We start from the raw sequence: 14,520 nt of genomic DNA on the forward strand, positions 1-14,520 counted from the left end.
CATGCCAAGTAAATTTCTGCCAATAGGAACAACCATAATAATAGCTAGTATTTATAGCAGTTACTGTTTCCTAATAAAGTGGCTTTATACATATTTAACTAAATCCTCAATGAATGATATTATTACACCATTTTAGGCCTCAGGAAATGAAGCACAAAAAGGTTAGTAAACTTGTAAGCAGCAACTCGGGGTTCAAATCACTCCTGGTTCCAGCATCTATGCTTCTGCTAAATATTAGCACACAGAAAACCAGAGACAAAGCAACCTCCAAATGTTTCAATGCATTCATCTCTGATGATTCTGATATTCAGTAATTACATCAACTTAAAAGTGCATCTTTATTGCCTTATTACCTTTTGTACACATTCTGAAATGTTTAATACTACCACCTTTATATAAACAGGAGATTCTGGGTACAGAAGTGTTAACTTTTTGGCCCCCCACATTAATGATAATGACTGCATTACCAGAGAATGTTTCAATACACAAAGATCTTACATTACAAGGTGACTCCAGAACTATGACATCAGATCTACACGGATTGAGAGAGAAATTTCACCTGTTTTCCCCAAGTATGTTCTCCACTCATGGGAACCAATGCTATTAGGTAAACTAGGTGATAAAGAAGAACCAAACTATTACAATAGAGGAAAATATCTATATACTTGCCCAAATCAACCTTTCCTATAAGAAATTCCTGTATAAACAACTCTCATTTGTCATCACCATCCGAGTTCACTGCACAGTTCTACGACTTCACTTAATAGACCCACTTATTCTGGACTCCCTTTTTTAAAACTGAAATCTGTGACAATCTAAACTTTTAATTGTCCTAACATCTAAAAACAAACAAAAAAATGTGGCATTAAATCTCTTAAGGAATACCATCAGTCCGAAACTTCTGCAACTTAAGCTGGATAAAGAACTAAAATTATTAAAACTGGCTAAAGTCCACCATTTATATTTGGCCAGTCCAGCATAAAAAAGTAAGAGGACAACATATGTGATGGTATTGTCTCACCTTTCCCAAAACCTTACAAATTTACCACCTCAGAAGAGAAAAGCAGAACATCTTCTCCAGCATAGTATTTAGAACGCTCTCCTTTATTATGCTGTTCCAGTCTAAGTCATGACTGCAAATGGCACTACAGCACCACAGATTAATGATCCCTTCCCAGGAGTAAGATTTAAAATTATACACTCATTTGGGTTCTTTTATTTGAAAACAGCAAGCAACAGAAAGATTAAAGATATAAAAAGGAAAGAGAACAAAAAGTCCACCTGGACTACACAGAGGAGCCGATACCAATTTTATACTTGAAATGTCTTGCCTATATGCTTGCAAGTATTTATTTAAAGACATTTCCACATACTATTAGATTAAAGGGAACTCCAGAAAGAGTAAGAACTACTGGCTTAAGACATTCAATTCTGAACAAACATCCAAAGGAAGTAAATTTTGGAAATTGCATTTATTCATGTTCTATTATACATATTGTATTCTCTTAGAACTGGGGGAGAGGAAAGCCCCCACTTAAGGGAAATAACAAACTTACCATCTTTTATAAAATCTAATTAGAATTGACAATGTTATGGTTAGTCTTTAATTCCTGAGAATTTGAACATTAAGTTTTCTGTGAATTTACAACAAATGCTCACACAAATTTTAAATTGCAGTATGTCTGAAAAAAATGAAAATGTTAACATTAATACATTGGCAAGGAAAACCATCATCTAAACGTGTGCATTAACTTAGGTGTGAGACACTCAGCCCTGTTGCTCTGTACTTTAACAGCATTTAAATATGCTTCATCTTTTTCAGAGATGTCAAATAAGTAAATTTATTATACCTTATCCAGTCTGCAGTGACATTATTTTGAACTAAAGGTAAAACTTGATCTCTCACATTTTTCATAATCATAGGTATCCATGGAGTCAGCATGTGACCTCTATCTAGTATGGATAAAATAACTGACATATGTGGGGAAAATGACAGAAACCTTTGATTCTCTTCTAATTAGAATTTCTATTAAAGGAAACGATTTTAGGGAAGTTAGAGAAGAAAAAAAATAATACTGTTGCTATGAAATGGTGACCAATTTGATAGAGTCAAATGCAAGATCATTACTAACAACATTTATGACAATGAAAATATAAATTATTAATTATGCAGCATGCTTCAGGGCCATTTCTACAATTAGTATGAATTACAAATATTAAATGCCTTTAATCCATCCATTGTACATAATTCTGTAAGTCATGTTGACACAATAAAAAACATTTCCTACCTATTCTGTTTCTTCTGAATTTTAAAGTGAAAGTGTTTATCTTGAGCTGGGAAAGTTACCCTGACTGTGATCAATGAGGACAGACAGGGCATTGTACACCCATTCCAACAGCTGGAAATCAAACGACGTTAGAATTACTCACAAAATTTACCCAAAGAAATGCTTTATAGGCAAGTGCAATGGAAAAATCAAGTATTTCCTATAATAACATTAGTATTACATGTAAAGTTTCAAACTTTGTTTTCACTGTAAAGGTATCATTGTATTATATTAAAATATTATAGGCCATTATTAACCATTTTACTATTAACTGATATAATCTTTACAAAAATAAAGCTAATAATAGCTTGTCCAGAACTAAATTTACTCTAAATCTTTCTGTACTTTTTTAAATCAGTAAAATGATTTCGTTATTTAGAACTTCATTCTCACAGTGGTAATTTTTTTAAAGCCTGCACAGTGCTAAATCTGATTTCTTAGATTATACTTGGTTTAAAGAAAAAAAATCTGCCCAAACCATCACCAAGACTTCAACTGAACCTAATGTAGAAGAAACCTGAGTTTGGATGTAGAAGTAAGAATTCATTCAGTTTTCTCTGGTATCGTATATGCCTTCAGCCAAAAGTAAAGCATCAAGCAGGACTCTATGGCTTTATCTGTATTTTCCTCCATCTTGAGTATTAAGTAAATCTTAAATTTAAAGCAGTTGTTGGAGGTTAATTAAGTTCTCAAAGCAATGTAAACGAGTTATAAAATATCTCACCAGACAGCAGCAGCTCTTGTGAGTCACGTGACATTAACGATGAACCAGGTCACACTGTACATAAAGGATACACAAGTGCCTCACCTCTAGTGTCAAGACCATCTTCATATATCCCTTTTATAAGAACATTGATATGTATGCTTCATGAATTTCAGGCTCAATTCCTTTTGTTTAAACATATTTACTGGCTGTACATAGTATATGCACTGAATTTCCAATGACTGAGACAAATACGGATCAAAGACCTACGCAAATACAAATTATAAACATTCATGTAGATTTTAAGAGATCTGAGGCGGCAGTTTAGGAATGTGGGTTAACCCTTTTAACACTTCATTTCAAATACCGGTTCCCAAGCAGGCACACCAAGCCTAAAGTTTATCCAAGAAAAAAATCTAATCTTTAAATCTCATTCTCAACCTTCGAAAAGTACAGCTTTTAGATGGAGAATGGACTTCACTTTAGAGCTCTGCCTTAGAGAGATGCGGCATCTAAATGTTTCCCAGAGATGTGGCCCAGGAAACACTCTGTTATTAGCTTATAACATCCATTTCACGTACAATTCTGATGATCTCACAGGGGAAACGCAAACCATCAGTATCATTTGACAACAGGATCTGCAGACACCGTGCTGTCGGACAGGTCTCCATTGCTTGTTTTAGTCTCTTCTGAAAGCATGAGTAAAAATAATGGACATACTTATGTTCATTTAAAAAAACAAACTAAAATCGAGAAGCACAATATTGCTAAATTTCATATGAACAGAATGTTGCATCTACCAAATACTTCTCTAATATCACAAATTATATGCAGTTTATCTACCTTGATGTTTTAGAACTCTAGGCTAAATACTGCAAATGTGATGTTCTGACTAGTTTGTAATCGGGGTGTGGAACTGTTGAGACATCAGAACTGTGTCTGGAGTGGGGTTGGTTTCACACTGCACGTTCCCCCACGTGGGTGAGGAAATTGTAGCGCTGTTACTGGTAAAAACATGAGTGCAAATTCACATATAAAATTGTCCAGAATGAATCCCTTCCCAGTAATGTGATTTTTTTATTATGAACATAATAAAATGAATTTCTGGCTTTTTGTGCAAAATGTCATATGCATATACTTCATTAACAGAGCAAAACTATTTAGCTAATACATTTAGCAACTCTGACAACTCTGAGCAACCTTTAGCTAACAGCCCTACAGCAGAGCCACCACCCAGGCATCGGGCAGCTATCTGGGTGACACATATTAACCCCGAACCCCAGAGAGTTCCTAAAGAACCGCAGGCCAAAGCAAGGAGCTCTCCTGAGACTGCAATGTTCATTTGTCTTAATGCTCTAGGCCTTAAAAGTAAACATCCAGTCCACCTGCAGACAAGGTTCTGGCATCATGACAGGCCTGAGCACAGCCTATGCAGTAACTGAACTACTGAATCTAAACTCTTAGATTCTAATCTAAACTGAACTCACAGTTCAGTTACTAATCTAAACTCTTCACAGTTTAGATTATACTGACTCAGATCCTTCCAGATGACTCTGCTAAATATTATTTTTAAATGAACCCAAAAGTAGTAAATACGTATTTTTTCATTTAATAAATACTATCTTCCCAGCAACAGCCTGAAATCATTTTTCAAGCACACAATTATCAATACTTACTTAGTATAGATTCCAAAAATGCTTGCATATGCTAGTAATACTGATGCAACATTATCAATAGGGAATAGGGTAATGGATGTAAGTGGTCTACAGAAATGAATGATCTCTCTTCAGTGTGAAATATTTAAAAAATTTAACTGATAAGATTAATAAAAATATCGTAGTTCATGAAGTTCTTTTATTCTTGATCGCTGTGAAATAAATACGAGTAAGAAGAAAGGAAGCAGGGCAAACACGAAGCCCGTGAAGCTGCTGTATGTAGTTCTGAGCGTCCAAAGAGGAAGCCTAAGTGGCGTAACTTCCGTAACAGAAAAAGGAAATAACCATTTTTCAGAGAAAACAACTGGTGCTAAATTTCAAATCTGAGAAATGATCATGAGGGTCCCTTAAATATGAAATACTGAAGAATTTACATCCACATGGATTGTATCTGACAGAATCCTCTCCCCAGTGACCATCAGTTATGGCTGTACTGCTCTGATTCTCCAAGGTCTGCCTATAGAGGAGCACAGGGGCTATTCACTCTGATACTGAAACAGTCTTGACTGTTTTATGCCTCCTGAGTCACCTGGCCCAGGCATTCAGTCAATATCTAGTCATCAGCAGTTCTACACTCAGCAGCATTTAGTCTCCTCTAATCTGTTCCTTCTCATCTGCTAACAGTTGAAGGGCGAAAGAAAAAACCCAAACTTTGTACAATTTTAAATTAAGATGAACTGAATAAAGTGTTATTCCAGAATGAAATGCATGTTAAATTTCTTTTCAGTTTCATAAATGATCCACTTAGGCTTTACTTTTAAAAAAAAGGACATTTCTAGGTTTATATATTTTTTTCAAAAAGAAAAGTCTGACTAAATAAAATGGGGTATTCAAATCTATTATTGATGAAAGATTTACTAGTCTTTCCAAATAAAAGCCACTAACCTTCTTTCTCTTTCTTTTCTTGGTTTTCTTCAGCCGCAGTCTTGTCAGCTCTGAAGAAAATTCTTGCACTGCTCAGTGAGAAATACAGCAATTCAAATTCCTAAGTAAATAAAAATATCAGAAATAAAAGTTGAAAATATGTATTTTAGCAAAATATCAAAATTACCATATTTAATATCTCTTCATTTTTCTAAAATGCTCTAGTGAGTACAAATCATAAATACAGAAACTGAACTAAGCAATCCATCCATTTTTAAACATATGGGTCAAATGGCTTCCAAGTATCATTCATTTAAAAATATACTCTTTATGACCACTATTCATCTCACCTATTAAAATGGGAGTTTCAATATGATTGACATTTTTTCAGTGATCAAGAAGTAATGGGTATTAAAAAGTCAAACCAGATTTGACTATTATTCTCCTCTACCTGTAGATAAACATCCAGTCGTTTCTGAGTGAGATTCATGGTTTGTAGTAGTTTTTCATCCTGACTAGTTGACTGTACATTCTGTTGCTTAGCAACTGCTCTCATCTCCTTCAGGTATTTCTCTCTAACAGACTGGAACCAGTGAAGTGAGTCAAATTCCTGGTACTGATCCAAAAGCTTCAGAATGTAAGCCACACCTAGTCATCAGCAAAACCAAAATCAAATTACAATGTGTACACAGACTGTATTCTACTCTACCAATAATTCTTAAAATTAACCATTTTAAAATTAATCCTCTTTCCAATTACACTTTACAACACAAATAAGAAGTTTAGCAACATGGCTTAATTCCTCCTTAAAAAGATGTGATCCTATAAAGAAATTTTTTTAAAAAAAGCCAATCAAGAAGATAAAAAGAAATAATATGGCTGTGAAGATCTGCAGATCGCCTGGAGATAACATAGGGCTAGAAGAGTGGTTCTACTGCTAAACAGACAAGTGAGGAAACTACAAGGAAACCAGAGAAACTAAATAAAAGATGGTCAGACTGTAAAACTACAACAAAAACAAAGCCTAAATAATTAATCCAAGTGATCAGCAACACCAAAGGAGCATGAACAGTACAAATGATGGGAAACAAGTATTACCAATCAGATGACCCAGCTAAAAAGTAAACAGTAAATAAACACAGCTTGTGAAAAACAAATCTACGCAGAGCACACAGACCTATTCTCAAGCAAACATTTCAAAAAATTCATTGTAAGGTAAACACAAAATTCATGGGAAAAGAATTTCATTAAGCTTACCCATGGCAAAGCCATCATCAGTAAAGGCAGCTCCAATTTTATTTTTTTTATTCAACTTCTCCTTGCAACTAATGGAATGCTCTACAAAGTTGAGGGTCTAAAAAGATATAACAACATATCAGAGAAACAACTTTGCTAAAGAGTCAGAATTTAGTTCCTCAAACAGACATTTCAAAAATTATAAATAGAATCTCTTCTAAGTTCCTGCCTTTTTGATTTGAAACACTTGCCTCATATAAAAAGCCTCTTGGTGAGATCACAATATGTGTAAGTATCTCATAATGGCTCTTTTCGAAATCCTTTAAATGTCAGCACTCCCTCAATCACCACTTAACCCAAGCACAGTGCCTTGTTATAAGATTAATTCTAAAATATCATGCACATTTTACAGATGAAGGGATTAAGGCTTGAGAAGTTTACTTGCCAAAAGCCATTATCTAAAGCAAAGCTGAGTCAGAAAAGTAGGTCTGCTTTACTTAAAAGCTTAAGTACTCTGAAACACAGCAATGCTTAGTTCTGCCCACCCAATTCATGCTGTAATAGTATTTCTTACCATATTCTTGGCTTAAAAAGCTTAGTGGTCATTTGGATAAACAAATTCCCCCCAAAAAGCACTTCCCTAAAAATTTAGCTCCTGTAAAATACCTTAACTAATCACAGCATTTATTCAACAAAGATTTACTGAAACTTACTATGTGTGCTCAGTTGCTTTAGTCGTGTCTGACTCTTTATGACCCCTGGACTGCAGCCTGTCAGGCTCCTCTGTCCATGGGATTCTCCAGGCAAGAATACTGGAGAGGACTGTCATGCCCTTCTCCAGGGGATCATCCCAACCCAGGGATGGAACCCATGCCTCCTGTGTCTAATACACTGAAGGTAAATTCTTTGTCCACTGAGCCACCAGGGAGGCCCAATGAAATAATTACAGTAAAAGCAATGAATACCATCTAACACTCTACAGGGCAACACTCCTGACAATGACAGACATGCGGTGCATCTACAGCGTCCAGCCCCGTAACCACCAGCCACATGTGGCCACTGTGCACTTGAGATGTGGCTAGTGAGACTGAGTGCCTGAACTTTTTATAAAATTTTAACTAATTTAAGTGGCCACTTGGGGCTACGATAGCACAGCACAGGAATAAAGAGAGACCTGTTTAAAAATACTTGTGGTACAATATGCTAAGTACTACAAAAGCTTACACTGGAAACAAGATTATCAAATTTCACCTTTTTTTCTGCCTGTAAAACTTACTTGGCAATGAACTACATTTTGTAAAATCTTTGTTAAAGATTTCTTCCTTAGATATTTCATGGTTTTTTCTGAAATTAGATGAAAACAAAAAAACAATAGTGTCCCATACTTTTCTTCTTTGTAGTGTTCTTAACCCACCTGTTTTCTCTATCACTAACTGAATTTTGACAGCTGCCCTGCAAAACTCCACTCTTCCTCAGACCCACAAATGGTTCCTCACTGCTGTTTACTATGGCTTCAAATTAAAGAACCATGGTGAGAATTCACCGTGAGTTAACTACATTATTACTGAAATATAACTAAGATAGACTTGCCTCCAGTCTCACAACTATCTGAGTATGAAGAGATAGTGCTTATCAGATAAATATGGACATTTTTGCTACATGGTATAACCATTATTATGACAGAGTATTAACAATAAATGTATTTAAAAAAGAAACAATAGAAAGGAAAATGCATGAAGAAAAAAGCTGTCCACAGCCATCAGATACTCTGAATTCATAATAATGGTTCTAAGTTGGCAGACTACAGTCCATGGGGTCGCAAAGAGCTGGACTTGACTCAGCGACTAACACTTTCACTTTCAGGTTCCCCTGATGGCTTAGACAGTAAAGAATCTGCCTGCAATGTGTGAGACCCTGGTTCAATACCTGGGTCAGGAAGATTCCCTGGAGGAGGGAATGGTTACCCACTCCAGTATTCTTGCCTGGATGATTCCATGGACGAGCCTGGTGGGCTACAGTCCGCGGGGCTGCAAAGAGTTGAATACGACTGAGCAACTAACAATAAGATGTTAGAATATATGTGTTAATTCAGGCAGCAACATGAAAAAAGTTATTGCTCTTGATCAAAGTTAGATGTAATCAGAAGTTACATCTGCTCAGTGATATTTAGACTTTAGAGCTATTCTTTTACAATTTTTTTAAGAAGGAGCTTTGTTAAAGAAACCTTTAGAGAAGAATAACTCTTTCCTAATATATACCTCTCTAATCTCTTAACTCCATTTTCCTCACCGTAATAACTGTTTTCATACTGCAATTGCGGTTATTTTTAAGATGTCAACTACAGATCTAGAGCAGCACACACTACATACGATTACAAAAAATTTAGTTTAGATGTTAATATTTACTACTGAGTAGAGATATGCTATGCTATGCTAAGTTGCTTCAGTCATGTCCAACTCTTTACGACCAATGGTCTGTAGCCTGCCAGGCTCCATCTGTGGTTCTTTACCACTAGTACCACCTGGGAAGTCCCTTTAAATAGTATGATTTTAAGAAACACTTCATATTTTAACAGTCTACAATTAATCACTTAAAATGACTATATAATTCAGTCCAAAGATTACATGGTATATATATAAAATGGAATATATGCAAGTAATTTAAATCACACTAGGATTCCTCTGGCAGTTATTAACTCATAAGAATCTATCTTAATTATAAAGAAGTCTCATTCTGCATAGCTAGGAAGTAAAAATTCTAGGCCACATTCACTGAGACCACATTTAGTTTTATCTACAACCAAAAAGTCAACAATACAGTCTGTGTGCATTTCATGCTGTAAAAAAATAATTGGATCTATTTATTAATACTTAAAAAAATTCATTTTGTGTATTAAAAATACTCACCAGAGGGGGAACAATGATATAGAAATTTCGGAGATGTATATTCTTTGGCCTTCGAAATTCTGGAGCAAAAACATCCACAAGCATTTTGAAATATTCTGTGCCTTCAGCAGAATTTCGTGTGTGATCACTGAGGACTGAATCCAAATGCCTAAAATGCAAAAAAAAAGAAAAAAAGTATTTATTTGGCTCCTTTCTCAAAGGAAGGGGAAGCTTTTAAAATCCACCTCTCATTAGTTTAGATGAGAGCACTCAAAAATATGAATTCCTGGAAGACATCTCTAAACTTCCTTGGAGTACAGGATGAACTTTTTTTTTAATGGACAGAAGTTTATCATTGTTTAGTCCCTAAAAGAGAACATGTAGCGCCTCTTGAAATTCTGGAGTTTTGTATTTCTTCTTCTCAAAATGAACTGTGCAGAAGTCCATTTCATTGTAAATAAATTCCTTTTCATCTTAACTCTCTTCACTAACATTCCTACACTTCCTGACTTCAACTGTAATCTATCTCCTTTTCAAAAATCTAGTTTCCACTCAACCTTCAGGCTTCCCTCATAGCTCAGTTGGTAAAGAATCAGCCTGCAATGCAGGAGACCGTGGTTCGATTCCTGGGTCGGGAAGATCCCCTGAAGGGACAGGCTATTCACTCCAGTACTCCTGGCCTTCCCTTGTGGCTCAGCTGGTAAAGAATCTACCTGCAACATGGAAGACCTGGGTTTGATCCCTGTGTTGAGAAGATCCCCTAGAGAAGTGAAAGGCTACCCACTCCAGTATTCCGGCCTGGAGAATTCCATGGACTCTATAGTCCGTGAAGTCGTAAAGAGTCAGACATGCCTGAGCGACCTTCACTCATTCACTGAGTCAACCTTCAGAAACATTAGCTGCTGCTTCTACATCCTTATGTATGGCTATTATCACTTTCAAATTACTATTCCTCCACCAATAAATGGTAGAAATCCCTCTCCTTTGAGATGCATGTGACCCAACTATGTCCAACTATCTAACCACTCCCTCCTGAAAACAGGCATCTATTAACCGTTTTAACCACTGCACTTCATTTATCTTGAACTATGATACCTGCTCCAGAAGACATTAATGTCCATTTAGAGAATCAATTTATTATCATAACCTCTTAACTCCCTGACATCACCTGCCATAAACTTTATTTTACTTGATGAGTAAACATCAAGGCAAGAACACAACACAGGTACTCGCCATTACACTGCATCAGGGGCCCTATGTCAGCATGTAAGGCGGATACATCAGTCTCTCCACTGGGAAGGTGTTTTTTCCCCCTTTATGATTAATAATCAATTTGTGAGACAATGTTTTCATAGTGAATACTCTGCTCTCCAAAAATGTTTGAGAATTCATTGATGATTTTTGTCTGATGTCAAGTCCTACAGTGGAAGTTGCAAAACTCGTTTTTTCCCTAAATTTTCTCATCCCTTTCATATTTACTAGCTGGCAATCACTGTAAAAAGGAACTTTCCCTCTGTCTCTCCAACTTTTATTATCACTGTATCACAGATTCTTCTTCAGTATTATGATCAATTTCTACCATTATTCTTTTTGATATTCAAATTGTTTCCACTTTGTCCAAGGGTGCCCCTTCATGCCTGACTCAATAACTGTTATAGTTATTAATAAGAAAACCCGGTTTTCTAAATACTTAATAATTCTGCATGCCTTTTCAAGTTTTAAATTGTGTTCCAAAATCACTACTTAAAAGTCTATACATCTGCACTGTTCAATAAGATTGTCATTAGCTATTTAAATTTAAATGAAATAAAAGATTTTATTTCAATTCCCTAGTCCATTAGCCCTGTTTCCAGTGTTCAACAGCTACATTTGGTAGTGACCACTGTACTGGACACTACTGCTCCAGATTACATAAGGATGGACCAGTATTCTAGAACCATGCTGGCAAAGTGGAATATTAAAAAAGAGTAAAAAGAAATAGGTAAGTGGCTTCTCTGGTGGCTCAGTGGTAAAGAATCCGCCTGTCAATGCAGGAGCCAAGGGTTTGATGTCTGATTCGGGAAGATCCCACATGCCGTGGAGCAACTAAGCCCACGAGCTACAGCTACTGGGCCTGTGTTGCACAGCCTGGGAGCCGCACCAAGGAAACCACCGCAGTGAGAAGTCCATGCACCACAACTCGAGAGTGGCCCTCACTCTACTTTGTTGAGCAGCTACAACAAAGACGCAGCACAGCCAAAAATAAATAAGTAAATAAAATTATTTTTTAAAAATAGGTGAAATGAATTTTGTTAATGACTTTTTTTTTTAATTTCTTCTTTTTTAAAAATTATTTGGCTGCACCCAGTCTTAAGCTGGAGCACAAGAACTCTTAGTTGCGGGGCTTGTGGGATCTAGTTTCCTGACCAGGGATAGAACTCAGGTCCTCTGCATTGGGAGTGAGGAGTCCTAGCCACTGGACCACCAGGGAAGTCCCAATTTTGTTAATGAGATATTTGGCATTTTTTTTTAAACACTAAATCTTCAAAATTAGTTATGAACTTTATACTTCAGCACGTTTCAATATGGACTAACCAACCACATGTCAAGTGTTGAACAGTCACATGTATCTGAGGGCACCATCTAGAAGATCCCTTTTAGTGATGTTGGAAAGATCTCAGAATACTGCAGTCTTTAAAAAAATTGCATCCCATAAAAAGACCATTATTTGCATAATAAAAACAGTGACATATCAGTTTATATGTTATCCTCTAGTTTTTAATGTTTAAATGAACATACATGTTTTTAAATCTCCAAATTTAACTTATTTTTCCAAGATTAGATTACCTTGCTGCTTTTAACGTTTCTTCTGCAAGACCTTCTTCTTTGACTAGTTCTTCAAAATTTACAATATCTTCAAGATCAGGTACAAATCTACGTTAAGAATTTTAGAAGGCATTTATTAAAGCAAATTAAATATATGCAATTGACAGACATAAAAGCAGTACTGTAAGACTAAATTTTTCAACAATATCTTTGGAAAGAACTCTGCATTTATTTCACTTGTATTATTAATACCACCAGTTTATATTTGGAACAATTGAGTTCCAAAACTCAATTTCAGCATTTTTAATTATTTACATATAATCATCAAATTATAATCTTTACAAATTATGTAATCTATAGAACATTTCAAACTGCACCAATAAAAGAAAGTAATTTCAAAAAATACAGATTTAAAATTTGAGAAAAATATTTAAGTAGTAGGATTAATGGTTTTCTTCCATATTTGATCTCAAAATATATCAACAACAAAAGAAAAAAGCTCCTTCTACAATATTACTTACAATAAAGACAGATTTAAATGACATAAAATTTCTAAATGGCATAAATAAGGCAAAAATATGTTTGCATCCATACCTAATGGCATTGCTGCTACAATGAAGGCCACCAGATCTTATCATTCGTACATAGCCCATAGCATTACCTTAAAAACCACATACACACAAAAAAATCAGATGTTTATACAAATAACTCTAAGTTCTAATAATCAGGAATACAGTTATATATAGCAGTCAATTACAAGGTTTCGACTCGTAAGAACCAAGAGACTTTGCTGTATTTTACTTCCGTTTTGCTCCACAAAAATAAAAGTTACACATTCGTGCACTTTAAATATTGTTGCTCAGTCAGTAGTGTCCAACTCTTTGAATATAAATGTACATAAACTTACACCATCTATATTAAATATTTTAAAAATAACTTTTAATTGATAAATGCATTAAATTGAGCACATTTTAAAAACTCATTTAAAAATTACTGTTATCAACAGCTTCTTCACTCACATTAAATAATATGTCTATCTCTCCCTCTCTCTCTCTCACACACACACACACACAGCTGCAAGTGGTATCAATAAATCCTTATTTGATTCCTCCCAAACTAGTATCTCCAACCAAGACTATTCCTCTAGGCTTTTTTTAATCCCATGCCTACATCTCCATGTCTAAGAAGAATTTTTAATTTAAGAAGTTTAACTCCAACTGAAGATCTTCACCCCCCGTTATATTTTCTTCCTCAGAAACTGACAAGTCTATCCTTCCAGTAGCTCAGGCCAAACCCAGTGAAGTCATCTCTGCCTCCTTCCTTACCCTCAATGTCATTGTTTAGTTTAGTTAGTAGTGTCCAACTCTCTGTGACCCCATGGACTGTAGCCCGCCAGGCTCCTCTGTCCATGGGATTCCCCAGGCAAGGATACTGGAGTGGGCTGCCATTTCCTTCTCCAGGGGATCCTCACTGTGGATCAAACCTGCATCTCCTGCATTGGCAGGAGGATTCTTTACCACTGACCACCAGGGAAGCCCTCCTTTCCCTCATACTTCAATCAATGGCAAATTACACTGGCTCTACCTTCAAAATGTCACCAGAATTCAACCAGTTTTCCCGACCTTCACAGCTCTCACCCTATTCCAAACCACCAGCAGTTCTTGCCTAGAATACACTATGCAATGGTTTCCTGATCTATTTCCACCTTCAGTATGCCACCCCCCAACAATGTTTCCTTTATATAGAGGTTAGTGGTTCTTTGATTCTGCCCCTTGCAACTGTTCTGATACCACACCCTACCATCTGGGTCTTCACTAACTCCATTCCAGCCCAACTGGTTTCCAAAAATGCTAAGCAGACTCGGAACTTTTGCATTTACCACCACCTCTTCCTGGTAAACTCTTTCCTTAGCTATGCATGCACATGGTTTATTCCTTCATGTTATTTAGGTTTCTGCTCACGTGTCACCTACTTAGAGCTTTCCC

General features: G+C 35.9%; 1 protein-coding gene across 2 annotated transcripts in view; it reads right to left on the minus strand.

The window, feature by feature from the left end:
• Positions 1-1,309: 1,309 nt before the first annotated feature.
• Positions 1,310-14,520, minus strand: part of WASHC4 (WASH complex subunit 4) — a 57,589-nt gene continuing 44,378 nt past the window's right edge. For both annotated transcript variants that reach the window (XM_055574894.1, XM_055574895.1), the window contains 7 exons: positions 13,130-13,196; positions 12,557-12,643; positions 9,752-9,899; positions 6,867-6,963; positions 6,061-6,257; positions 5,631-5,730; positions 1,310-3,719 (listed from right to left, as the gene is read on the minus strand). In XM_055574894.1, the coding sequence (XP_055430869.1) occupies positions 3,652-3,719; positions 5,631-5,730; positions 6,061-6,257; positions 6,867-6,963; positions 9,752-9,899; positions 12,557-12,643; positions 13,130-13,196 (764 nt within the window). In that variant the 3' untranslated portion in view covers positions 1,310-3,651. The remainder of the gene's footprint in view (positions 3,720-5,630; positions 5,731-6,060; positions 6,258-6,866; positions 6,964-9,751; positions 9,900-12,556; positions 12,644-13,129; positions 13,197-14,520) is intronic.

This window comes from Bubalus kerabau, chromosome 1, assembly GCF_029407905.1.
Source record: "Bubalus kerabau isolate K-KA32 ecotype Philippines breed swamp buffalo chromosome 1, PCC_UOA_SB_1v2, whole genome shotgun sequence".
NCBI classification, from domain to species: domain Eukaryota; kingdom Metazoa; phylum Chordata; class Mammalia; order Artiodactyla; family Bovidae; genus Bubalus; species Bubalus kerabau.